The sequence below is a fragment of the Schistocerca serialis genome, chromosome 4 (genome assembly GCF_023864345.2).
Source record: "Schistocerca serialis cubense isolate TAMUIC-IGC-003099 chromosome 4, iqSchSeri2.2, whole genome shotgun sequence".
NCBI classification, from domain to species: domain Eukaryota; kingdom Metazoa; phylum Arthropoda; class Insecta; order Orthoptera; family Acrididae; genus Schistocerca; species Schistocerca serialis.
The window spans coordinates 90,320,493-90,347,457 of record NC_064641.1 but is presented as its reverse complement, the minus strand read 5'-3'; the positions used below and the strand labels follow the sequence as shown (position 1 = coordinate 90,347,457).

At 40.7% G+C, this 26,965-nt stretch overlaps 1 protein-coding gene across 3 annotated transcripts in view; it reads right to left on the bottom strand.

Annotated features, from left to right (window-relative positions):
* Positions 1–2,979: 2,979 nt before the first annotated feature.
* The window catches only part of LOC126474091 (cuticle protein 65-like), a 99,904-nt gene continuing 75,918 nt past the window's right edge, over positions 2,980–26,965 (bottom strand). Inside the window, exons 1-2 of one of the 3 annotated variants that reach the window (XM_050101510.1) lie at positions 9,377–9,460; positions 2,980–3,428 (exon numbers count right to left, since the gene is read on the bottom strand). In XM_050101510.1, coding sequence (XP_049957467.1) covers positions 3,051–3,428; positions 9,377–9,388 — 390 coding nt within the window. In that variant the 5' untranslated portion in view covers positions 9,389–9,460 and the 3' untranslated portion in view covers positions 2,980–3,050. Of the gene's footprint in view, positions 3,429–9,376; positions 9,461–26,965 lie in introns of those variants that run through there. The other 2 variants (XM_050101507.1, XM_050101509.1) reach the window with 2 other exon arrangements.

Sequence of the window (26,965 nt, the reverse complement as noted above, 5' to 3'; positions counted from 1 at the left end):
AGGATGTCATAAGACTCCAGTTTCAAACAATAAATATTATTTTTATTTGTTTGACATTATATTTTTCATTTGACATGCTGTCTGTGTGAAAGCAGCATGTATATGACGTACCAATATTTTAGTTTGTTAATAACTCAAGATGAATGAGAGACCGAATGGCACTGTGTAATCGTGCAGTTATTCACATGCATGGTACCACATACTTAATGAAAACAAGCAACTTTTGGGATTCTAGAAATAAATTATTTACTTTTGTCCTTAAGGCAGAAGAAATTATTTTCGTTTTGGGAAGTACAAAGTTTGGTAAATGATTGACCTAAAATCGAAACTAAGGAACCGCTAGGAATTGATTGGCTACGTTACATTCCAGCCACTCAGAGAGGATAACTATCACGCGTTGTGGAAGCGAAAGCGTTTTGTGCGCTCCCGTCTCAAGTATTCACACTTCAGCTTTGGTAGCGATATAAAATATTGTTTGGTGTCCTAATAAGTTTGCAGAAATGTAATTTGCCTTCGCGAGAATTTGAGTGGTTCGAAAATGATTAGATCTGGTGAAAACAATATTTCCAGAACTTTTGAGATTTTTTTTTTTTTTGTCGGCAAAAATGAAAAAAATTTAGCGTGAGATACTACGTAGTTGTACTTAACAAACGTCAGATTACTGAACTGTGTAGTGTTGTACGAGAGTACTAAACTGACACCATCGCGTGAACCTTACAAGTGGTTCTCTGCTACTTTAAGTTGCCGTTCTACTGACAGCAGGTCGTTAATTCTGTACTTCCACTGGCTACTAGTGGGGCAGTGTGCTATGTTTTTATATTCCGTAAGATGCCCGGCGCCCAGGCAGTGCTTAGCTATAGCAGATTCTCCCGGCAGCCCATACACCGGTCCTCCACGCCCCCGATGGCCTGACAAGTGTATGACATTCCACGGCTGCAATCAGTACTGTAGAAACCTGCCTTGCGTAAATCAAAATCATCCTTCACAGTTGGATGGTGGCTAAAACGCACACTTCCTCAGAATACAGCCAATCTCCTAGTATGGGTTGCCTGTGAAGGGCAAGAAAGCCGTGGGCTTAGGTGCCATTTCGTTATTTGCGTCACTGACTCGTCTCACGGTTGGTAGGTAGCATAACGAGCCTATATTTGTCTTCCACTATGACCATTCTGGCGGAAGGTGGGTTAGCTCAGCTGACAACTTTCAGGGTCTAAAATGACATGGACCCCATGGACCAAGGTAGGAAATACCCCACCACGCTCAGTTCGACAGCCTTTTAGTTTTATATTCATATCTTTTTCTTAGGGTGGTTATTGTGCCTTGGATGTTTTTAGATTCCAATTTTGAAGATGTAGTGCTGCTGGTACCTTCGTCCTCGGCTGATACTTTCTGTTGTCATGCCGTTGGTCCGGCGGAAGAGATTTGATATTTTTAAGTTAAGGCCTTCACCCATCTTAAATAAAAATTTGAAGATTTATTTGTGTAGAACGAATTTTTTTTAAAAATTTGCTCTATCTGACCTTCAGCCGCGCGTATTCTTTAAAGCCATTTTTTTATAACTTGTGTTCAGGCCTTCAGACATTCTTTTTTTGGCGTGGTTTTGGGCCTTAGCCCAGGAGGTATCTCAAGTTTTCTTGACTAGGCCTTCAGCCATACTGTTTTATTTTGATCCTTTTAAAGCAATGTGTTATTAAGTGGTTCTTATTAAAATAAAAGTTAGTGTGTTTTGTGCAACTGACAGTAACTGATTACGGCCCGCTCCACAACCATAACTTGATCAGGTCTAACCTGCGAAACCAGATTTCACCCATCTTCGTCACCATCGTGAAGAGAATATCCAGGTAGTGTGAATTCAGATGTTCTAAACAGCAGTTCAAAATATCGCTTCCGACAAAAGCATCGGATATATTCAAAACAAGAGAAAAAGAAAAGACACGTGTGCCTTAATGTTTCCGGCTCCAGGGCGTTCATTTAAAAGCTTGCGACATTTTAATGAAGAGTGATTGTGTCATTTTTCTTGATATTTTGATTATAATCTTCATTATTCTTTCTGAACTGAATTTCGTACAACAATTTCGAGAGAGAATTGATAAGAATAATCACAATGCTAAACACTTTAAATCAGGGGTGTCCAACCCGCGGCCCATAGGCCACATTCGTCGCAAAGCAAGTACTGATGCAGCCCAAGAAGAGAGCATCTATCACACGACCGATAAAGAAAACTGTTTATATAAAGTTACGATAAATTGAGTATTTTCAATGTGACTCTTCCACCAGACGATACTACTCTCTCTCTCTCTCTCTCTCTCTCTTTCAATCTCTCTCTCCCTCTCTCTCTCTCTATCCCTCCCCTTCTTTTCACTCGGCGGTTTGTTAGTACTGCCAAGTATATTACGTGCCCAAAAGTATTCGTCTTATTTCAATGTGGTACAAGTAAGGTAAAAGTTGGGCACCACTGCTTAAAATCCGTAGATGTCTACAGGACATTTGCTGGAGACTACTACGCACTATTCGTACAGTGTGCTTTCCTGCAGTCAGTATTTTCTCCATTACGAACGAGTTACGTGCTCGTACTACAGTGCTAGCGACGTGCTTTTACCTTCTTGAATATGGCTATATGTTCTCGATATTTGAAACTGTTCTTGTGATTTCCCCTCACTTTAGGGAACGGTCCCATGTACATTCTAAATTATTAGTACTTGCCCACGACATGTATCACAGACTTGATACGAGGAATTGCCATTAATTTACAGATGTATTTTTGCTACCAGATAGTCAACAAGCATAAAAATCCATGCTAGTTACATGGGCATTCCTTCAGTTTAGCTGTCTACTTGATATTCTGGAATAGCACACAATGAAAATATTGCCATTCGTGTTTTTGTTATTGACGTACGTTTTCCAGTCAGCAGAGCCAAATTGCAGATTTTCATTTCAGCGATCGTTTATGGGTTCAGATGTAAGGTAAAAAGAAAAGAACTCTTGTCGGCGGTAGTGCTTTTATTTACAGAAAAAAACCTAACAGTGCAGCACAGCTAGCCTGCGAGCGCAGTTCAGCCGTGGTAGCCATGACCGTAAGCCAGGCCGTGTCCGTACGCCAGTCCGTGCGCTCCGAGCAGAGCGGGGGCGGCGAGGGCGGCGTGGGCGGCGGCGCCGTTGACGATGGCGTCGCGGGCCTGCGTCTGGGCGACGGCGGTCAGGTGGGCGGCCCTGGCGGCGGCCACGTCGTGGGTGTCGGCCAGGTAGCCGCCGGGTCCCACAGCCACGGGGGCGGGGCCGTAGGCGGCGTAGCCGGCGTGGACGGCGGGGGCGGCGACCACCGCGGGGGCAGCAACCACTGCGGGGGCGGCGCCGAGCAGGCCGTGGGCGGCGCCCAGGTAGCCGGGCGTCGGGGCGGCGGCGGCGGCGGCCAGAATGGCGCTCACAATGACCTGAGTGGACGACATTGCCGTCAATACATGAAAATAGATATTCCTACAATTTCTTCAAGAACCATACGAGATGTGATCAAAAAATAACTGGATATTTTTTAATTTCTTGGAATTTTCACGTACGATTTTCAATATTCTTTTTATCTTTTTGGTACACATGTTCGTGATGTATGTACTTTTTTTTCATTTTCGGCTGTCTTGAAAATTTAGTTTACTGTTGTCAATCGAAAAGGTTATACGTGTTTTCGAGTGTTCGGCGAATTTTTACTTTGTAAAATTGATGGGTCGTAGAATTTGCCCTATATTTTGCTTGAGAAATGAAATGAATTGCAGTAACGCATTCGAAACGTGGACTGTGGCTTTTGGTGATTCTGTTAAGAGTAAAACAAGGCTGTAAGACTGGTATGAACGTCTCAAAGATGGTCGAGACGCCACGGAAGGTGACGATCGTCCTGGAGTCCCTACCACACCATAAATTGGTTCAAATGGCTCTGAGCACTATGGGACTTAACTTCTGAGGTCATCAGTCGCCTAGAACTTAGAACTAATTAAACCTAACTAACCTAAGGACATCACACACATCCATGCCCGAGGCAGGATTCGAACCTGCGACCGTAGCGGTCGCTGTCGCTCGGTTACAGACTGTAGCGCCTAGAGCCGCACAGCAACTCCGGCCGGCCCTACCATACCAATTAGTATCGACATTGTGGAAGACGTAATGAAAATGATTCTGGAAAATCACCGAATCACGATCAGAGAGGTTGCTGATGATGTCAGCACATCCTTTCGTTCACGCCAAGCCATTTATCGAAAATTTGGGCGCGAAATGTCTAGCTGCAAAGTTTCTTCCGAAATTGTTGAATTTTGACCAAAATTGACGTCACGTAGTCATCGCTCTGGAATTGCTGATCCAGAACTTCTAAAGAAGGTTATAACAGGCCCATTCGTCCCCAATGGAAATCGCCTGAAGAACAAAAACCGAAATAAATTATACAAGTTCAATCGCATATGGAGATTTTTCGCAACGTTTTCTCCGATTACAGTGGGATAGTAGTGCATCATGAGTTTCTGCGTTACGTTCGTATGGTGAAGAGGGAATGCTACGTGGAAGCTATGCACTATTTACGTGACGCGATCCGAGGAAACGACCAGAGCTGTAGCAAAACCACCCGTGGAAATTGCATCACGATAATGCTCCTGCTCACGCCTCTCTGCTTGTTCGTGATTAAGCGGCAAAAACCAGAACCGCTACGTTGCCTGAACCACCTTACTCACCGGGTATGACCACCTGCGACTTCTTTCTATTGCCGAGGCGTCCGCAGTTCGTGGTCTAGTGGATAGCGATGCTGCCTCTGGACCACGGAGCCCCGGGTTCGATTCCCGACCGGCTTGGGCAATTTCTCAGTCCGGGGACAGGCTGTTTGTGCTGTCCTCATCATCTCATGATCATTCGGGTAGTCGCGAGACTGAAAATGGAAATACTGGAACTTGTAAGGGGCATTGATGACCACGATGTTCAGTGCCCGACAAATCATCATCATCTATTCCCGAGGCCGTTGTTTTGCCACCACTGATAAGATAAGAACAGAACTGCTGAAGAAACCATAACGAAAACTAAGTTAGAGATATTCTTCGAAAATTGGAAAACGCGCTGGCGCAAGTGTATTATATATTAAGAGAGTTACTTCGAAGGAGACAAAGTTGATGAATAAAGAAAGACTCTTTAAAAATAAAATTAACGTTATTTTCTGATCATACCTCGTACTACACTAATAATTATTCACGCTCGTATTCACGAAATCTCTCAGTCACTACTTCATTATCAATATCTCTACAAATTTCTCATTACATCGCAAAAGCAAGAATACCCTTGAAACAGAACCCTGACACGAAGTAGAGATGGCATGGGAGATCCACTGTACTGGGACGCACTCGTCCTAACTTTTTTTTTATTTTTGTTGTTCTCCATCGTTTCAAGTTTAAAGCGGGGAAAACTTTTTGTGTTACTGGTGTTCTTACGGGTGCTCTGCCGACTTGTTTCCGTTTCATACAAAATATTTCTACGACCGACCCAACCACTCTCTTCAGGTCCTGCGAGTTTTGCTGTTATCAGTTCTCACTGCCAGTCTGGTTGGAGTTCACGTAGCGAGTACACATAACAGCACAGCAAGCAGTATCTGATGAGGACGATGGGGTCGTTCGTCGAAATGCTATGCATGCAACGGAAACAACTCGACAAAACACTCTCAAGCACACCATTAATCAATGAAGCTGTTTTAGCCGGCTAGACCAAACCTATATTGATTTCACCATATTTACCTCAGTCGCTGCCCTTACTTCCTTTTTACAGTATTGTTATATAAAATTTACTGCAGAGTTATTTCCATTTTAATTTGTTCTGTAGTATTATCAATTAACACATCTAGTTACCTACTTCTTCGAACACGACTTTTCATCTACTTTGCTGTCACGTTTTGCCGATTTGGAAAATTTCTTTCACGTGTGTGCTTGGGTGAGGTTCTTTCTTCCTAGGGCTCAGTCCTTTGATGCACTTACCAATTCATAAACTGTCATTACGCTACAAACCTTCAAACGGTTCAAATGGCTCTAAGCACTGTGGGACTTGAGGTCGTCATTCCCCTAGAACTTAGAACTACTTAAACCTAACTGACCTAAGGACATCACACACATCCATGCCCGAGTCTGGATTCGAACCTGCGACAGTAGCAGCAGCGAGGTTCAGTACTGAAGCGCCTAGAACCGCTCGGCCACAGCGGCCGGCTACAGATCTTCACTTTGCCGTATTTTATAATACATATTCTTACGGAGAGGTCTTGCAGAAGTATCTCGAATTTCCGTTAACGGGTAGAAAAAGGCCGGCGATTGCTTTCTAGACAGCAGATGAACGATTTCGTAGGACTCAGTTACTTTACAGCAGTTCCCAAAGTCGATGTATTAGTCACGTTATCATGGGGGTGTGTCGCTTATGGGAGTCTTCTTGATGTCAATTTTGTGCCACCAGCGATCTAGCGAAGGCCACAGCTAGATTAGTGGACACATCAGTCTTTCAGGTAGTAACTTGGCAGTTTGACATCTTTCATAGATGCAAGGCCTTTCGACGCTTATCTCGACAGTTCTGCATCTCACTGCGATTTTGTTGTCACAGGATTACATGGTAATCAGGTTACTGATATTTCCAAGATCGGTAGCTGCACACACACATCATGTGGCCGGATACAAAGCAGATGTGTCCCCCAAGCGGTTGAAAGTGTAGCCTTTGCGCCAGTTTTAGAAATGAAGCACTATGTGTCGTTCCGAATGCGATGTTGTGCATTTCTTCAGACTATGCCATGAACCAGTCATCATCTGATGAATATCTCACGGCCCTGCGCTCAGGTATAGCTACCTGAGAAGGACATACCTTTATTTATTCCTCGCATAAACCGTCGAAACGATGCGGCAACGATTCTTATTTCTGAACACGTATTACATCCAACAAGTCAACATCGTTTGTCTGACTTTTCTCTATACACAACTAATTGTCACTATTTGTATTTCTTATAGTTTTGTTAGTGGACTCCTACGAAATCACTTTCCTATTTTCCTATATACTTATTATAGATTCATTTTCTATTTGTCTTCAACCTTGTCACGCCGTATACTGATAACAACAGCAATCATGTCTCACGCTTTTCAAGTATATATATTGATCTTTCTGAATGAAATTTTTATATTTTATATCGTGTTTCGTCTGTGAACAGCAGTCCTCCGTCCCGAATTACATTGTTCACACATGTAACGCGTTACTTTCAATATTTTAAGTGTATACCAGTAGCAGTTTGAGATGGTTAAAAGCAAATAATATGGAAATATCAGTGATACGTATATAACTATTGTTACACAGATCTGGATACACTGAAGATTGCGACTCATCTCGATAGTGTGATTGTTGAAGTTTCCCGGTGTAATCAGTATTTCATATGGTTCGGCAATGCACCCGCATGAAGTAGTCACTTGACAACGATTTCTCGGTTGAAAACTATTCAGCCATTTTCAAATGGGTGACCACCCACAAGACAATGAGGTGAAGGAGCTGTTCAGGTCCAGAACGCTCCTCCGATATGTGGAATATTTTGAGCCTAAACTAGACAGAATCATAAAGAAAGACAACGTTTAAGCAAGCTTTCGCCCACCTACAAAGACCTCTGCTCGTCTCTGCTCTGTAAGGGATCTGTTGGGTTTTCGTAAAGCTGAAATCAACAAACTACATTCCAGAGTGGCAAAGCGTACATTACTCGGACTTCAAGCACAGTACAGGAAAGATGCGTGGTGCGTGACTGCAACATTGGCCCTTGGCTTCTCGGTCAGTCAGCCAATGTTGAGTCTTGTATCTCCTGTGGGCACGAAACTCTTGGTCACGGCCAAATCCTTGTGAGATCCAACTATCAAGGGCTTTATGGAAATGCGTTTAGTAGAATATCTTATTGATTGTGGTGGCGTATTTTAACTAAATAAGGCATGGAACCTGATTAGTCTTTAATATTTTCAGAAAGACGAAACGTTACCGTCTTCGAATTATTGCTTCCGTGGGTCCAGTAATTCGAGAAAGAGCATGCATGTAATATCATTGTTATTCATGTGCCTCCGTGTCTGAAATGGAGCAATGTTCGACAGAGGACGCTGTACTAGTAAGAGGGTAGACACGCAGTGGTAACTCAAGCGCATGCGCATTTGCGCTGATTTTTCGGTATAAAAGTAACGACGCGTCACCTCCGACGTAAAAATCACCTGAAGCCAGCTGAACTGTTGTCATTCGAGATACAGTGGCAAAATGCCGAACTTATTCGGCTACGATCGTTGTGCCCGAGCGGTTCTAGGCGCTTCACTCCGGAATCGCGCTGCTGCTTCGGTCGCAGGTTCGAATACTGCCTCGGGCATGGATGTGTGTGATGGCCTTAGGTTAGTTAGGTTCAAGTAGTTCTAAGTTCTATGGGACAGATGACCTCAGATGTTAAGTCCCATAATGCTCAGAGCCATTTGAGCCATCCGGCTACAACCCTAAAACTTCATGGAATCTACATCTACATTTACATATCTACATATATACTCAGCTAGTCACGAAGCGGTGTGTGGCGGAGGGGACAATAAGCGCCAAAGTCATATTTCCGCTCCTCTGTTCCACTCGCGGATAGCAGGAGGAACAAACGACTGTCTGAACGCCTCAGTACGAGCCCTTATTTCCCTTATCCTTGAATGATGATCATTGCGCGATTTGAAAGTTGGTGGTAATGATATATGCTCTACATCCTCGGTGAAGATTGGATTTCAGAATTTAGTGAGCAGCCCCTTCTGTTCAGCGCGTCGTCTATCTGCAAGTGTGTCCCACTTCAAACTTTCTATGAGATTTGTAACGCTCTCGAGATGGCTAAATGTACCAGTCATGAATCTTGCCGCTCTACTTTGGACCTTACCAATCTCTTGAACCAAACCCAACTGGTAAGGGTCCCATACAGAGGAACTAACGTACTGTAAGCTATTTCCTTTGTTGAAGGACTGCATCGCTTCAGGATTCTACCAATAAACCGCAATCTAGAGCTCGCCTTACCCGTTACTTGTGTAATCTGATCACTCCATTTGAGATTATAGTCGCACCCAGATACTTGACTGATGTTACCGCTTCCAAAGACTGATCATTAATTTTGTACTCATACAATAACGCCGATTGGAAGCACACAGAGCATAAAGTAGGTCTTCCACGACAGTTTTAAAAATACGAAACACTCTGCCGTGCGATTTAAGATTATGCAACTGTTGGAAGGTAAAGGGTACGAAACATCAAGATGCTGATTATTAATATGAAGTGAACGAAAGTACTCCCACTTTTACGAGCCTATGAACTGGCGCAGCACTAGGCCACGCCCACAACACAGTAGCTCCGCCTTACTCACCAGGACCTTCATGGCTGTACGGTGGGCTGGTGGACTGTCGCGAGCTGACTAGCTGAGGACTGTGCCTCGGCGCCGTGTCCACCCCCATATATAGGACGGGCGGCGGTGAAAGGCCCAGCGTCCTTCCGGCCTATCGCAGGCCACGCCTGGCGGCGCAGGCTGCACTTTCCTACCACTGGACAATAGTCGGCTGTGACCGCGGCCTTCACTGAGGAGCATGTGTAAATCCACAGGATTTGGACGCACACACGTACTGAGATAGTTACTTGTTTATTCATCCATAAATTATCTACATAACGATATCAGATATGTCAACTTAGTTTGAGAAAGAACAATTACTTTTTAAAAAAGTAACAAATAATGGATATCGCATACTACCTTATCAAAAGTATTTCACTACTATTCATATGTATGCAATCACTCATCACTGGCCACACTACACGCAGACACACACTGCACTGCACTGCTCTGAGCAGCACACCAACCCATCCACCCACCCACCCACACACACACACACACACACACACACACACACACACAGGGAGAGAGAGAGACAGAGAGAGAGAGAGAAAGAAATTCGGTTGGCATCAGGACCACGAGGATACTTCCACCATTCTGCTGAATTCATCGCGCTGTCCCCTATGTAACACCACATCTCAGTGCTTCACGTATTTTTCAGCTACATGATTTCGCGAATCTGCAACCATTACCTTATTATCAAAAAGCCAGTATAAATTTGAAAACTGAGTAATCACGGAATAATGTAGGTAGGGAGGTACAAATTGACACACATGCTTGGAATGACGTGGGGTTTTATTAGAACCAAAAAATTACAAAAGTTCAAAAAATGGCCGACAGATGGCGCTTCATCTGATCAGAATAGCAATAATTAGCGTAGCAAAGTAAGACAAATCAAAGATGGTGTTCTTTACAGGATAAATTCAATATGTCCACCATCATTCCTCAACAATAGCTGTAGTCGAGGAATAATGTTGTGAACAGCACTGTAAAGCATGTCCGGAGTTATGGTGAGGCATTGGCGTCGGATGTTGTCTTTCAGCCTCCCTAGAGATGTCGGTCGATCACGATACACTTGCGGCTTCAGGTAACCCCAAAGCCAATAATCGCACGGACTGAGGTCTGGGGACCTGGGAGGCCAAGCATGACGAAAGTGGCGGCTGAGCACACTATCATCACCAAACGACGTGCGCAAGAGATCTTTCACGCGCCTATCAATATGGGGTGGAGCGCCTGGTTCTAATAAAACCCCATGTCATTCCAAGCATGTGTGTCAAATTTTACCTCTCTATTTACTTTATTCCGTGGTTTATTAAGTTTTCAAATTTATACTAACTTTTTGATCACCCGGTATATGGTGCAAATGGCTCTGAGCACTACGGGACTTAACTTCTGATGTCATCAGTTCCCTATAACTTAGAACTACTTAAACCTAACAAACCTAAGGACATCACACACATCCATTCCCGAGGCAGGATTCTAATCTCCGACCGTAGAAACATATGTATAGAGGAAGTTTGTTACCAATTGGTGTTTAGGCAAATGTATGTTGATAGCACATGTAAGAATTCTGTATGTCGCATCATTATAGCAGACATGCTGACCAGGTCAAGGAAGCTTTTTGTATAAAGCAGAGACCACATCCTCCGCGCGACACTTTAGTCGTTTGCTCGAGTGCGCACAGTCGTGGAAGTGAAGCCAGAGAAGTAGTTGTGAAGCATCTGGGGTGTCGAACTGACATAATGCGCAAGTGCCAGAGTATTTTGCGTCGAAAATGTAATATGTGGCCAGGCAATTATAAGTGGCTGAACAAGTATGTGGGCGTAGTATACAGTCGCAAGAGGAATTTGGAATTAATGAAGAATATTGGGCGGTGCAAAGATATTCAAGCTGCTTGCTAATAAAATAGAGATCGTTAATAATGAATCTCACAATAAGAACTGCTTCACACCACAAGCAAATCATCGCAAAGTGGTATCCAGTCAGTACTTTACAGCTGTGTAATTGTCATGCGAAGGTCGTAGCAACTTTTTGGACATTATAACGTCAAAGAACGAACTTGGTTATCCCCACTCGTTAACCATCAGCGGGGTCCTATCCTTCCATTATAAATTCCGAGAAAGTCACAAGTGAAAGAAATAGTTAAAACAGACAAATATAACAAAATTTACAGTTCGTTTTGAATCGACTGACTATTTTAATAAAGTGCAGTACTAATTATAATTGCTCATATAGTACTGCACTAGTACTAGAGAAAGTAAGTTCTAATCAAGAGTGGTTTAATGTGAAATTCACATTCTTTTCCAAAAGCATGATGGCTTTCACGTAGCCAAACTACGTTTTTGAATGTTATGTTGCATATTGTAAATGATACTACCTGCTTTAATCTATGTTACACTTTTCAGAGTGCGGCTTAACGAAAATGAAACACGTGAAAGGACTGAGCCTGGGTTTTAAGTACACATCATTTAACATTTGCCTAACCTTATTATCATTAAAAAAACACTGTATATATGCTCAGAGGAATTGTTTCTGAGTTCAGTAACTATTAAAAAGGAAACAACAGTTGGGATACCAACAACAGTTGTAAAATGAAACAGGGTCTTTTATCAAACTATAACCTGTTATAGACAAGTTCATAAACCGCAAATCTTTAATGTCAAATCACGACCAAATTTTAAGATAATTTCAACCACAGAGTGCATATATTTTAACAAAGGGCATAGTTTGATGACTCTGAACACTATGGGACTCAACATCTGAGGTCATCAGTCCCCTGGCACTTAGAACTACTTAAATCTAACTAACGTAAGGACATCACACAGATCCACGCGCGGTTCCGGACTGAAGCTCCTAGAACCGCTCGGCCACCGCGGCCGGCGGCATAGTTTGAGAAACAGTAACAGACGCAAATACGTTAAATACTGAAACACGTATGTAACGCAGCAGCGATGGCGAGGCATTGTAGCATCTGTGACCAGAGAGTATGCGCTTGACCGCGCGAGTGTTGCGAGCGGTTCTCAGTCAGTAGTAGTCTTTGCGAGTTAGTTGTCGCTATGCAGAGTAGCAGTCAGTCAGTCGTTCCGAGTCTGTCAGTTCAGTCGTTGCGAGTCTGTAGCTCTGTCTAGTTGAGAGCAGTACTCAGTCTGTAGTCGTCATGCAGAGCGGTCGGTCAGTAGTAGCAGCCCAGTGCGGTTGTGTGATGTAGGCGGTCGGCAACAATGGTCAAGATGAGGAATAAGGTATACTGTTAATTAATATAATCATTAGATAATGGAAAATTTTATTTATTGTAATGATTCTCCAACAAGTCTCCCAATAATAATTTTTTATTTCAAAAGCATTTTTTCAAAAATTTAATTTTTTATTGAACTCAAGATTTCGTTGCACTTCCCATTTCATTCCACTTCTTTTGAAGAAAAACTCCACTAAAATCACAAAAAAAGAGAATATTATTATTTGCAATGCAGTTCCTCCAAGCGGTGCGCAACAACAAGAGCAGATATGTGACATCCATTTATTCTGAGGTAAGACTTTAATTCTGATTGTTTTACACAGGGCCAAAGACCGATATTTCGGTTTAATTGAATTTTCTTGTCACTGAATGGACTTTAATTTTTTGAAGGATTTATATTTGAGTCAGATTGCGAATTTCACATTTTTTGTTGCCATTGTCAGTACATTTCATTGTGGGCAGGTTACGCATAGAGCCATGTCCATCAGCATTTCTAATTAGTATCGTTATTTTCTTTTAAAACTTTTGTGGGGAGGTTACGCTTGGCTCCCATTTCTATTAAGTATTGCTAAATTTTCTTTAAAAAATTGCGGTGGGGAGGTTACACTTGGCGACACCCAGTCCAGGATCGTATTTCGTTGAGAGTCTTTTGAGCGACAGTCAGATATCTGCTCTTATTTGCTTAGATAATTAGGATTTGGCGCAACGCTTTTAATAATATTGTGACTTTCTTTCTACAGGTCAACGGCAATTTGCTGCTTTGTTGTATTTGTGTGTTGCTTTTGCATTGTGCTTATTTGCTTTGTGAAAAATTTTGACTATTGTAAAAATGCCGCGAAAGACTGTGAATAGTGTATCGCGAAGTATTGTGAATGAAATTACCGACTTAAACAACGTGACCGATAGTAATTGTGATACGCAACGTAATGATGACAATCCTGCGTTCACTAACAATCAGTGCATTCCAACCACTAATGATGACTTTCACCTTAATGATGAACAAACGAACTCAATTGCCTCGTCTGTTAACTTGACGACAATTGATGACGCAGAATGCTCTATTGTAATGAGCGCTGCAGAGCTTAACACACCTGATTTGGAAAACCCAAGTGACGAACAGACAAATTTGTCTAATGAAAATGAACAGGATACACAAAGTACGACGGATTTATTTAATTCCGAAATAGTGAGTGACAGTGTAGGTCCGACTGATAAACCTTTTTGTAAATCTCAAAATGACCAAAGGGTTACAGAAAGTGAAACAATTCCAGATCCACTATTGAACAGCACAGAGAATAGAAATGCTGACCTTGAGTTGAATCCAATTATGGCTTTGTTGCGACAAATGAGTAAACAACTTAATGAAAATAGTGTAGATGTCAAACAACTAAATAAAAAACTTGACAATAATGACAAAAAACAAGACAAACTTAGTGAACAAATTAGAGACGTTGCCGCGCAGTGCCATGACACTAAGGAACAATTGCGCGTGGAAATTGAGGCTTATTCTCAAAAAAATAGCGAAGAAATTAAGTCTGTTGCGCAAGAATTAAGAGAAATGCAAACAGCCGCAACAGAAACACTCAGAGACGAAATTAGCGGAGTCGCTAAACAATGCTCTGAAAAAGCTGCACAATTACGGGACGAGTTTAAAGCAATGACGGTAGAACTTTCGCGCACTATGGACGCAAAGATAGACGCGAAATTCGAACAGCAGAACACTCAGATTAACGAGCGCTTTAGTCAGCACATACAGAACAGTGATACGCGTTTCCGCAGATTTATTCAAGATCAAAACAAAGTAAAACGACAAGTCATGGAAACAATCACTGCACAGAGACAAGAGGACAAACGTAAAATATTCGCGAAAGCGAAGACGTATGTAGACAATAATATTACTACAGTGTCCGACAAAATTAATACCATAGAACAATTGAACGCGGAATTACGGGATGAAATTTCTGATCTTAAAGCAAAAACGGATACACACACAGTAAATATTCAAACAGTGACAGATAGATTCGAACAACTAGATCTAACACAGGATTGTGATGTTATCAAAGCTGATGTTAAAAAACTGAGCGAAACTACGCGCAAGTTGCAAAAACAGATTAATGCGTCTGATTCTAAAACCGATGATCAGGTTAAAATACTGACTGAAAAATGTGATGAATTGGCCAGTCGTATTGATGTTATCGAAAATACTAATGACAATAAATCAGACGATACTGCACCGGTTTCTTTTATCAAAACACCTGAATTTCAAAATTTACAGCTGACAATTAATGAAATCGATTCATCTAACAACACGTTACGTAGGAAGTTATCAAATTTACAACAAGAAGTAACAGAAATGAAAAACACTTCTGTTAATAATACACAACAGACGCCACTTTATGAACATGTGTCAGAGTCACGCAGCGTGTATAATGTGAGCAATTTACAGCAACTACGCGACTTAAAATCCGAAAAGCCACGCGACTTAAAATCTGAAAAGCTACGCAACTTGAAATCCGAAATGACACAGACGAACAGATTCACACACAAACCTGAACGTGTTATCAAACTGAGTGACGAGAACGTAGATTTCGAGCAATTTGCATTTGTAAGCAAATGTAAAGAATTTAATAATGACAGAACACAGATACACGATTTGCACTGTATACGACAATTTATCTTTGTACATTCACCGCTATTATCTGTAATGGAGAAACTAGCTTTGAACCAGATGCGACAATTTATTTTTGTATTTACAACAGCATTGCCTGTAATGAAGAAATTTGAATTAGCACGAATACAACAATTTGCCTTTGAAATTTTACCGCTATTGCCTGTAACACAAAAGCTAAAATTTATTTGCAGTGCGTAAAAGACCTCAGGGGATTCATTACGCTTTAATGAATATGTGCCGTAGCGAGCATAGGGCCCCGAGCTGTAGTAGTGCTATTTCATCTTTAGTTTTCTGCACTGCTGCCTTTTCTTCTACTATCCTTTATATCTATCCAAACTGCTCTTTAACTATTGCTCTTTGTAGTATTAAGAAACATGTAATGAATATCCGATGTGACTAACTTTTACCGAATGTGACAATTTTCAGTAGGCACTCCCGTAATGACAACTACCGCCGTAATTTTAATTACAGATAAAATCGTAATCATCAGTATGTGTAAAAGTAAAATTAACAGCAAACGCATTTTTTGGTAACAATAGATGTTTTTCACCACAATAGCATGAAAGTCAGCCGCTTAGCATACCTAACCAACAATGCAGTCTACAAGGTCAACCAAACTTTAATGTTTCGCCGCGTGCACGTATAGTCCCAGCCCCAACAAATAGTAACGCATGGCAGCAAAGAAATAACTACGTACAGACAACACACTATTTCAACTCGCATCGCTATGCGCCGTATAGAAATTACTATCATGACAGACGTAAAAATGATGAGCACAATTTTCAGCGTACATTTAATAACAGTCGATCTTTTCAGCAGCAAGAACATCAGCAACAACAAATAATCATGAATGAAACAGACAATAGGTGTCATCCGTAGCGTAATACGTCAGTAAGAGTTAACAGAGCAGTTCAAATAGTGGATATGTCACAGCATCCTCCCGTAAATAATAACAAGTACGACAGAATTTAACCAGATACAGCACAGATTGCATACTACAGTAACGCAAACATTACTTTTGACAAGCAGAATTTTGCTCACGAGAATGTTATTTGAAGCATGCTTTGTTGAATGCTCCACTATTATCGCACCCAGATCTTACTAGAAATTTTTCCATTGCTACCGACAGTTCCAACACCGCTTTAGGCGTACACATTTTCCAGGAAATAGAAGAAGATGGTTCTACAGTAATTAAAAACATCGCATTTGCAAGTCGCATTTTGTCACCTGCTGAACGAAATTATTCCGTCACAGAACTTGAAACATTATGTGTTGTATGGGCTTTCACGAGATTTAGGCACTTTCTTTACGGCAGACATACCACCGTCTACACAGACCATAGAGCGATACAATTTTTACTTTCAGCTAAATTCACTCACGACAGGTTAAGCAGATGGAAACTATATTTACAGGAATTTAATTTTACAATTGTTCATATTCCCGGCACACAAAATGTTATAGCAGACGCACTATCGCGTTCTCTCGGCAACAATCAGCAAGACATAGCAACCAACTTCTGCAAAGCAAATTTCAGTGTCATGTACATTCAGCAGGTTGCATTTGAAAATTTTATTTCATCGTCATTACAGGACATAGCACAAGAACAAAATAAGGACAATGTGTGGAAAGAAATTAAACACCTTTGGCAAGATAGGAAAAATGTTACGATTAGGAACCACTACACTGTACGCAATGACATTCTGTTTCGCCGCTCTCATCCTGACAGCAACATTTGGTTATTATGCATTCCTGACGAACTGGTTAACAAACTAATTTGGTACACTCATTTAAGTTACGCACATTACGGAGCACGAAAATGTTTTCTTATACTGAGACAGAACTGTTATTTTACCAACATGGAAAAACGTATACGACGAGTTTTAGCGTCTTGTAAAATTTGCCAGAAAGCTAAATCAGACACCACTTCACATATTCCTCCTTTATATCCCATTATACCTGTTAAATTAAGACACATGGCCGCAGTAGATATTTTTGGTCCGATTCCGAGAACTAACAGAGGTTTTTGCTACATTTTTGTCGCTGTTGAGCTCACTTCAAAATTTGTTACTTTCACTCCGTTACGCAAAGCTACTGCTAAAACTGTTTCGAAAGCATTTGTAAAACATTTTCTATTTCATGTAGGGCATGTAATGAAAGTAATTTCTGATAATGGATCTCAATTTCGTAGTAGTGTATGGACACGCATGTTACGAGCTAGAAACATTTCTCCGATCTATATATCCAAGTACCACGCTTCTTCGAACCCTTGTGAAAGATTAATGAAGGAAATTGGTAAGCTGTGCAGAATATACTGCCACAAAAGACATATTGATTGGGATACACACATACTCTCATTCCAAGATGTAATTAATTCCATTCCAAATGAATCCACTATGCTATCTCCGACTGTTATACTGAAAAACGTTGAACCACCGAACAAAATTAAAGAATTAATAGAATTCCCCAAAAATCGTCGCCTACGACACCACGAAATAATTGACATTGCGCTGAACAACATCAAACGTGCCGCAGAGCGCCGGAGAAGACAGCAAAAACAGGTTTGTACACGCCGCGACTTTCACGTTGGACAGAAGATATTGATACGTACACACTATTTATCCAGCAAATTAAAAGGTAAGTGCAGTAAATTTGAACTTCTATACGCAGGTCCGTATCGGATTCGCAGTATCCCTCACCCCAATGTTGTACACGTCGAAACTTTGAGAACCAGAAAATCGAAAGGCAATCACCATATCTCAAACATTAAACCGTTTATTGAGTGAAACCACTGTATGATTCAACACACTATAATGCCATTTACTAATGCAATTAATTCACCTGACTAATTATTGATGATTATCGTATTTTTTTTTCTTGGCAAGTGCCCGGCAAGGTAAGGTTAGCAGGTCGCTCTTCTTGTCGTTACACATCAGACCGTGCACATTTTCCATTTTTTTGTGTATATGACTGTACTCCAGTTTTGTTTGTATGCACTATGAAATAGTTAAGATATAACACACACCAGTCGACTTTGACATTTTTTTTTGCCTTATGACATCTCAACATCGTGACTGTTTCACATTTTTTTTTGCTACTGCATTGTATTATTCTGTGTACATTTTTTCGCATCCGAACACTGTCAATGTCTTGGACATATTACGTTTTCTGTCATGTTATGCTGTATGGTTAATTGTGTCACCATAAACCAGTCATTATTTAGTGGGTATAGGATTTAAATGCAAGACATTAATCTTTGTTCATCAATTTCAGAAAGGAATGATGATTCTAAGAAATAAATTTAACATAAATGGGAATTTCACCTACGGAATAAACGAAAGGAGATGCAATAACTTTATGAGGAAGAGTAAATGGATCAGGATTAACAAACATTAACAAGAATATACTATACTCATCGAAGAATAGCAGTCTTAACTAATTTTTTCTTTCAGAATACAAGGTGATTGATGCAGGCTGTCAGAGAGAACTACACATCTTAGTTTTAGTGATGAAATATGGTAGAGATAAGGAATAGTTAGGTAATGAGTAATGAAGTGATTTTTTGCAGATGATAGTGAATACTGATGAATAATGATGAAGGATATGATGTTATGAATAATGAAGTTTTTCTTTACAGGTGACAGATGAGGATAATGTTGAAGTTATGTATTTATGCTACGTAGTTATTTAAGTATTTGTTGCAGTTTGCTTTGACAGCAGGTGTTACATTGCATAGTAGGATGACGGAAAGTTTTGGAAAGGACAGCTATGGAGCACATTTTATACACATTTCACTACCTGTTAATTTGAAGTTCACTACTTTTCAGCATAGTGTGCGTTTCTTCTTTCAGGTCAATAATCCGTTTTTGTATTTTTTCCAGGAGAAGTTTTTCATGACACTTACTAAACCTGTTACTTATTATACCTGTTCTAGTACTTGCATTTTTATATTTTTTACCCATTTGTGTTTATCATTTATAAATGTGATCACATGTACTGCCTTGTTACATAATCTTGCTACAGCTGACTCATGACGAATGACGTTACCTATCCTCATTTGCAGCAATAGGTCAAAAGCAAAAAGTATTATGCCTCAGCAATTAATTATCGATCCCAACGCAATGCATTGCTACCAAAAAAAAATGTATTACCAGTCCCACATAATGTCACTAGTTTATGATAATTCTGAATAATACTGATCAACTCTGAATAGCATGTCACTCGAGTAATGACCTCTTAATGAGACTATATTCAAAATAATGCTTTGTCACTAGCTAATAACTGCCACTGTTTATTGTAATGCCTGTGATTACTAATGATTTGACTGTAATTAACTGATTTTTAATAATGACTTTGTAATGATCTGAATAATACTGAATGATGAACTATGTTTTATTCTATTCAATACTTGATGGCCACTGAGTGCCAATAATTAATGTCAATCAACGAAATTGTTATTAATTATGCCATTAATTAGCTCTTGTTTCCAATGTTGATACTTTGTTGTTGGAAATGAATGTGACTGTTTCATAATGCTTTGTAATTAGGAAAAGACTAATGATTCTTAATAGATTGGAATGACACATAATTAATTAACTATGGTACTGTTTAATAATGCTTTGTAATTAATTAAGGCTAATAATTCTTAGTATATTGAAATGACAAATGATTAATTAATTAACTGTAATTAGACAAATGATTAATTAACGACAAATGATTAATTAACTGTAATTATACAAATGATTAATTAACTGTAATTAGACAAATGATTAATTAAAGACAAATGATTAATTAACTGTAATTAGGAGAAGGTTAATGATTCTTAATTATACTCTGTAACTGAAAAGAATGCGATTATTTCATAATATTTTGTAACCAGGAAAAGAAGGCTACTGATTCTATGTAAAACAATTAATGAACATTTTTCTGTAATACTACATACTTGGTACAGAAATGTTCAATAACTGGGCTATGAATGCCACGAACTATCAATGAAGACTGTAATTGTCAATATTATGTGACTTGATGTCCTTCACCTCATAAGCTGACTACCCTGAATTACTGCAATGTCCATTTGTCCTGTTTATCCCAGTGATCATGGAGCACTATATTTGGTTTTGCACTAATTCTACGTTGGTGTGCCTTGTAAGAGTGTGGTGTTGACACGACATGCTGTCCACCACCATGAGCGATGAAGACATTATTATGGTCCCACTGTTTGGTGTACCTAATGTACTGCCAAAATGAAAACATGGAACATTACTACGACAGTTCAGTGTCTTGGCTACACTGATAAATTCTGATGGGAAAAGAACTTCAAGTTGTGTCACTTGGTGTTGTACTACTGTGGAAAGATATGGACTTTCAGAGCAGCTGTGTGCAATCTAAAGTGCTACAACCATGATGCAATCCTTCCCTTTCCTATCCTGATTCTTGTCACATAAAGAAAAAATTTTTTTTGGTAACATCATTTATGTTCATAGGTTATACATTTTTCGATTCGCTAAACTCCAGTGTGAGTACACTTATGTCACTGGTCGACATGATGTTTGCCATTATGTTTATTTGTTGTGAAAATACTAAAGACATTTTTCAGTGCATGTGCACTTTGGACATGAATTTTTTTTGCCATTATGTTTATTTGTTGTGAAAATGCTAAAGACATTTTTCAGTACATGTACACTTGTCAACATAATATTTTTTGCCAGTCTGTTTATTTGTTCTGAATATGCTAAAGAATTTTTTCAGTGCCTCTGCACTTTATCTGTCAAAAAGTTTGTATATACTTTTCTGATTTGCTACTATGTTTTGTACTCACATTTTGTCTTTGTCTGATATATTTTGTACTTAGTGCGTGTGCACAACATTTAAATATTCTGTAAGTTGTAGGATTTTGTTAATTAAAGAAAAATTTTGCCGCGCTTGGCAAGTCCAAATGACTCACCATCGCTGCCAAATTTTTGCCCCCCGAGTGGAGGGTTATGAAACACGTATGTAACGCAGCAGCGATGGCGAGGCATTGTAGCATCTGTGACCAGAGAGTATGCGCTTGACCGCGCGAGTGTTGCGAGCGGTTCTCAGTCAGTAGTAGTCTTTGCGAGTTAGTTGTCGCTATGCAGAGTAGCAGTCAGTCAGTCGTTCCGAGTCTGTCAGTTCAGTCGTTGCGAGTCTGTAGCTCTGTCTAGTTGAGAGCAGTACTCAGTCTGTAGTCGTCATGCAGAGCGGTCGGTCAGTAGTAGCAGCCCAGTGCGGTTGTGTGATGTAGGCGGTCGGCAACAATGGTCAAGATGAGGAATAAGGTATACTGTTAATTAATATAATCATTAGATAATGGAAAATTTTATTTATTGTAATGATTCTCCAACAAGTCTCCCAATAATAATTTTTTATTTCAAAAGCATTTTTTCAAAAATTTAATTTTTTATTGAACTCAAGATTTCGTTGCACTTCCCATTTCATTCCACTTCTTTTGAAGAAAAACTCCACTAAAATCACAAAAAAAGAGAATATTATTATTTGCAATGCAGTTCCTCCAAGCGGTGCGCAACAACAAGAGCAGATATGTGACATCCATTTATTCTGAGGTAAGACTTTAATTCTGATTGTTTTACACAGGGCCAAAGACCGATATTTCGGTTTAATTGAATTTTCTTGTCACTGAATGGACTTTAATTTTTTGAAGGATTTATATTTGAGTCAGATTGCGAATTTCACATTTTTTGTTGCCATTGTCAGTACATTTCATTGTGGGCAGGTTACGCATAGAGCCATGTCCATCAGCATTTCTAATTAGTATCGTTATTTTCTTTTAAAACTTTTGTGGGGAGGTTACGCTTGGCTCCCATTTCTATTAAGTATTGCTAAATTTTCTTTAAAAAATTGCGGTGGGGAGGTTACAATACAAGTTCCCATTGTTTTTGACAAGAACGTTACAAAGTCGACCCACTGGCCTGACTCAACATTTAAACAACCATGAAGCTAAGGAGCAACGTCCTTAATTTTCGAAATAAAAAAAATGTAACTAATACGAAATGTCAGGACTACGTGCTGCCTCCATGTCTCCAGCCACAAAAAAGTTCTAACTTCGTAGCTAACCTTAGAATTCAATGATGGAAGAAACAAATTTCATAATTAACACTGTGGCCTTTTCTTTTCCCGTTATTTTTTCTAAAAGAGAAGAAAACGTTTAGTATCAAGGAAATCTACCGTGTGCAATATCGGTCACAGTTAACAATGCGCGGCCAAAATGTTTGGCAGAAATAAATCCCTTAACCACTAGATTTAAGCCACGCATTGCAGGTTATATGCTTTTCCTCTCACAAGATTGACTGGTAGCATCAAACACAATACACAGAACCCAACAGAGCGATGATTTGACAAAATGAGGAATAACTAAAATCAGCCTGTTTGCATCTCAGCACCGTGCCTTGAAATACAGTCAGCTGTGGCAAAACCAAACACAAGGTCCGTCAAGTCAGTGCCGTTACACCCCAGCATTAAAAGAAATGGGGTGAGGCTGACACATTTAAGAAACTGCTAAACCAAAATAAAAAGCAGTTTACAACAGGAGTAGCTTCCCATAGTAATTAAAAAAGCTTGGGCAAGTTTAAAAACGTATTCTAGCTTCCAGTAGTAATTAAAAAGGCTTGGCCAAGTTTAAAAACGTATTATACCGTTAAAACAAGAGATAGTAAACTTGCATAGAATACTGGCCGCCTAGGCCATTAGAATGAGAAAGCAGCAGTTACATAAAAGAACTAATTTATAGTTGCGAAAGTTAATTACTGGCGATCTCCACTGACCGCTTAGGCCTTTAGAATGAAGGAAACAGAAGTTACATGAAACAGCTAACAGATTACCATTACATGACTTGGCCAGCGGCGACGTCCTTGGTGAAGATGGTGCAGCCTGTAGAAACTCAGCTGCGATGGCACTGTCGCCCAAGGGTCACATGAAGTGTCTTATCACACTGTCTGTGACGGAAGAACAGACTAAAGGCGTGCCTAAAACCGGACCAACGCTGCACGCTCAACACTGCCGCAGTTATAGCTATCAGAACTGTGGATATCACAAAAGATGGTAGAACAGATAAAAAATACCAAAAGTACTGCCAAGCACGGACTAAGAAACCTAAACAACGAGAAATTTGAAACTTCCTGGCAGATTAAAACTGTGTGCCCGACAGAGACTCGAACTCGGGACCTTTGCCTTTCGCGGGCAAGAGCTCTACCAAGTGAGCTACCGAAGCACGACTCACGCCCGGTACTCACAGCTTTACTTCTGCCAGTACCTCGTCTCCTACCTTCCAAACTTTGCAGAAGTTCTTCTGCGAACCTTGCAGAACTAGCACTCCTGAAAGAAAGGATATTGCGGAGACATGGCTTAGCCACAGCCTGGGGGATGTTTTCAGAATGAGATTTTCACTCTGCAGCGGAGTGAGTACCGGGCGTCAGTCGCGCTTCGATAGCTCAGTTGGTAGAGCTCTTGCCCGCGAAAGGCAAAGGTCCCGAGTTCGAGTCTCGGTCGGGCACACAGTTTTAATCTGCCAGGAAGTATCATATCAGCGCACACTCCGCTGTAGAGTGAAAATCTCATTCTGGAAGCAGAAATTTGCAACTCCGCTCGGCTACAAAGACACCACGAACGAGGTAGGTTCAAATGGCTCTGAGCACTGTGGGACTTAACATCTCAGGTCATCAGCCCCCTAGAACTTAGAACTACTTAAACCTAACTAACCTAAGGACATCACGCACATCCATGCCCGAGGCAGGATTCGAACCTGCGACCGTAGCGGTCGCGCGGTTCCAGACTGTAGCACGAGGTAGGTGGGTCAGTGAGACTCTTACACGGTTGGAACAACCACGCTCACTTGTGAAAGTTCGATCTACACTTTCACAGGGAAGTAGGTTTCTTGGAGCCAAAATTCACACTAGAGGAGGAAGCAATAAGAGGGCTTCATTCTCTTGCCACAAATGAACTACCATGCACAATTAGATTACAGCAGAGTAAATTAACAAACTCCTAGCCGCGCGGGGTATCCATGTGTGGTACCCGCACGGTCTTGAGCACCTTGCCACGGTTCGCGGGGATCCACCCGTTGGACGATCGAGTCCTCCCTCGGGCATGGGTGTGTTTGTTGTCCTTAGCGTAAGTTAGTTTAAGTTAGATTAAGTAGGCAAGTGCTCTACCATCTGAGCTACCCAAGCACGACTCACGCCCTGTCTTCACAGCTTTACTTCTGCCAGTAACTTCCAGCTCAGATGGTAGAGCACTTGCTCGTGATAGGCAAAGGTCCCGAGTTCGAGAATCGGTCCGGCACACAGTTTTAATCTGCCAGGAAGTTTCGTATCAGCGCACTCCGTTACAGAATGAAAATCTCATTCTTAGATTAAGTAATTTGTTAGCCTAGGAACCGATTACCTCAGCAATTTGGTCCTGTAGGAACCCACCTTGATATGGAGGAAGCCGACAAAGGAACTGTGAACATTCTGAGAATTTCCGTGGGACAGGGCAACTGGCGTCCAGACGTCCAGACTCTTTCATATTTGTGAAAGCACGAGGCTTTTAGCGAGTTTATGGCCGTTCCTTGGAAACTTTGAAATGGACACAACAGGGGAGATAACAACCTATTTATGGAGGACTGTGCTTCCGTCCTGAGCATTTTGTTAGCAAAAGACACGGCAAATGCGTGGGAAAGAGGCTGCGAAGCTCAATCTCTTTTCCTTTTTCTCGCAATTAACTTTAAAGTCTCTGATTGGTCAAATCAGTGTTTGCAGAGAAAACGCCGCTCTCCCAGCTCGTGATTGGCTTGCGGAAAAGTTGGGGGAGTTTATAATGTAAAATGTGCTTCTGGTACTGAGCTGAGGAGGAAGCGAGCAGAAAGGAAGAAGTCACTCTTGTACTGCTGCTTCGCTAGTAAAGAACTGCAGGTCTCTACCTGAATGGTGAGACTTGTGTCCTTTGCTAGAGTGCCACTTAGAGGCTGTGCCAGTCACCTTCTGCACTGTCAGAGGTACTACTTACATCATCACGCTCACAATGAGCGAAGCGTGGGTGTACTTAGTTGTCTTGAGTCGGCCGTCTAAACATTTGACAAATTCCGTCACGCACAGTCGTGGCACGGAGTCAAATGGGTTTGACACACCAGTAAATGGGTCCACCTGCACACTGGAACCCACCGGGGTTTCCGAGGATCATAGGAAAGTTCCTGCATTCCAAATTAACCGGACGTGACACCTCAACTTACATTTTTTGGGAACGCGCCGTTAATAACAGATTGCCACCAGCCACGACTTCAATCGCCATACGCATCTCCGCTTCATGCTGTGCCGCCTTGATCAGCAGGAGGGTAAATTATTCGCTGCTGCCGCGTAGGGCTCTAACATATGTTTCTCAGCACCCTCTTCTTTCGAACCATATTTTTCTTTTCTGAATAGTAGAGTATAGATGCTTGGTGGTGGCGTAGTTTCGTGCCATAACCCGGATTCACGTGCATGAAGTCAGATAAAGTGATTAGTGTTCTGGTTAGTGTTGTGTGTCGATCCCCAGGTGATCACTTCGAACACCATAGTCCCCAGGTTAGTGAAAGCGTTTGTTAAACAGAAAACGTTTGTGTAAGATTTCTTTCGTCATTTTTGTTATGTTGTAGTGTTTATAATGAATAAATCTATTGTGATTTAGATCTCAACCTCTCCCTGATTTCTAATTAGCAGTTCTTTCCCATTATTTTTTATTACAGTCTAGATTAGATACGTAAGTAGCAGCTTTTCTTTTGGCGTCCCCTCCCAGGATCTCTTACTTTATCAACCAAACTTTCCAAGTTGTTGCAATTAGTGACAGTTTGTACTGCATTAATCTGAGGCACAGGTAGTTTCAAAGTAATAAGTAAAGAATGATAAATAGTTTTTATCATGATTAAGAATATTTTCAGACAGACGCTATTATGGTGAGTCAAGTAACATATTACAGTTTCCATAGAATGTTGCTAATCATTTATTATTATTGTACATCATTATGGTAAGTAACATCACTGAATTACAAACTACCATCTTTTGTGTTCACAGTACACGTGTCTTGTGCATGTAAGCTAGTGCCTATGTGTTTTGTCAAGCTTCTGTTTTTCCTTTAACTCACGATGTTCATGTCATTTCATAGTCATTACAGTCATTTACTAAATTTAAATTTTTGCTCGCTTTGCTGCTGGCGACAACCTCATTATGCAATATAAGTTCATTTAAACTAAATTATAGTGTACAAAATTACGACTAACTACAGTCATATTTTTAATTTATTACCGATTTTCTTTTTACATTTCAATCCCTGTTGGTAGTAAGAAACACACATCCGATAGCGATCAGCTAGTAAGTAACTATATTCTTCAGTGAGAAATGGCCTTCCGATTCAGTTGTTTGTTTCCACGAACAGTTGCACATTACGTACACGTGTCCTTACAAACAGCTTAGATACACCGTAGAGTGCTGGTACGTTATACCTTGATCAGTCTGAAAAATCCGAATCAGCACCTCACCACAATAAACGAGATGTTGAGCTCATCACAGATCCCGGGCATAAGATTTTCCAGTAACAATATCAAACTATGTCAGTTTACTGTAGAACGACTGCTGCTTACTCTTAATGACAATTGTTAACCTTTCACCAATTTATGTAT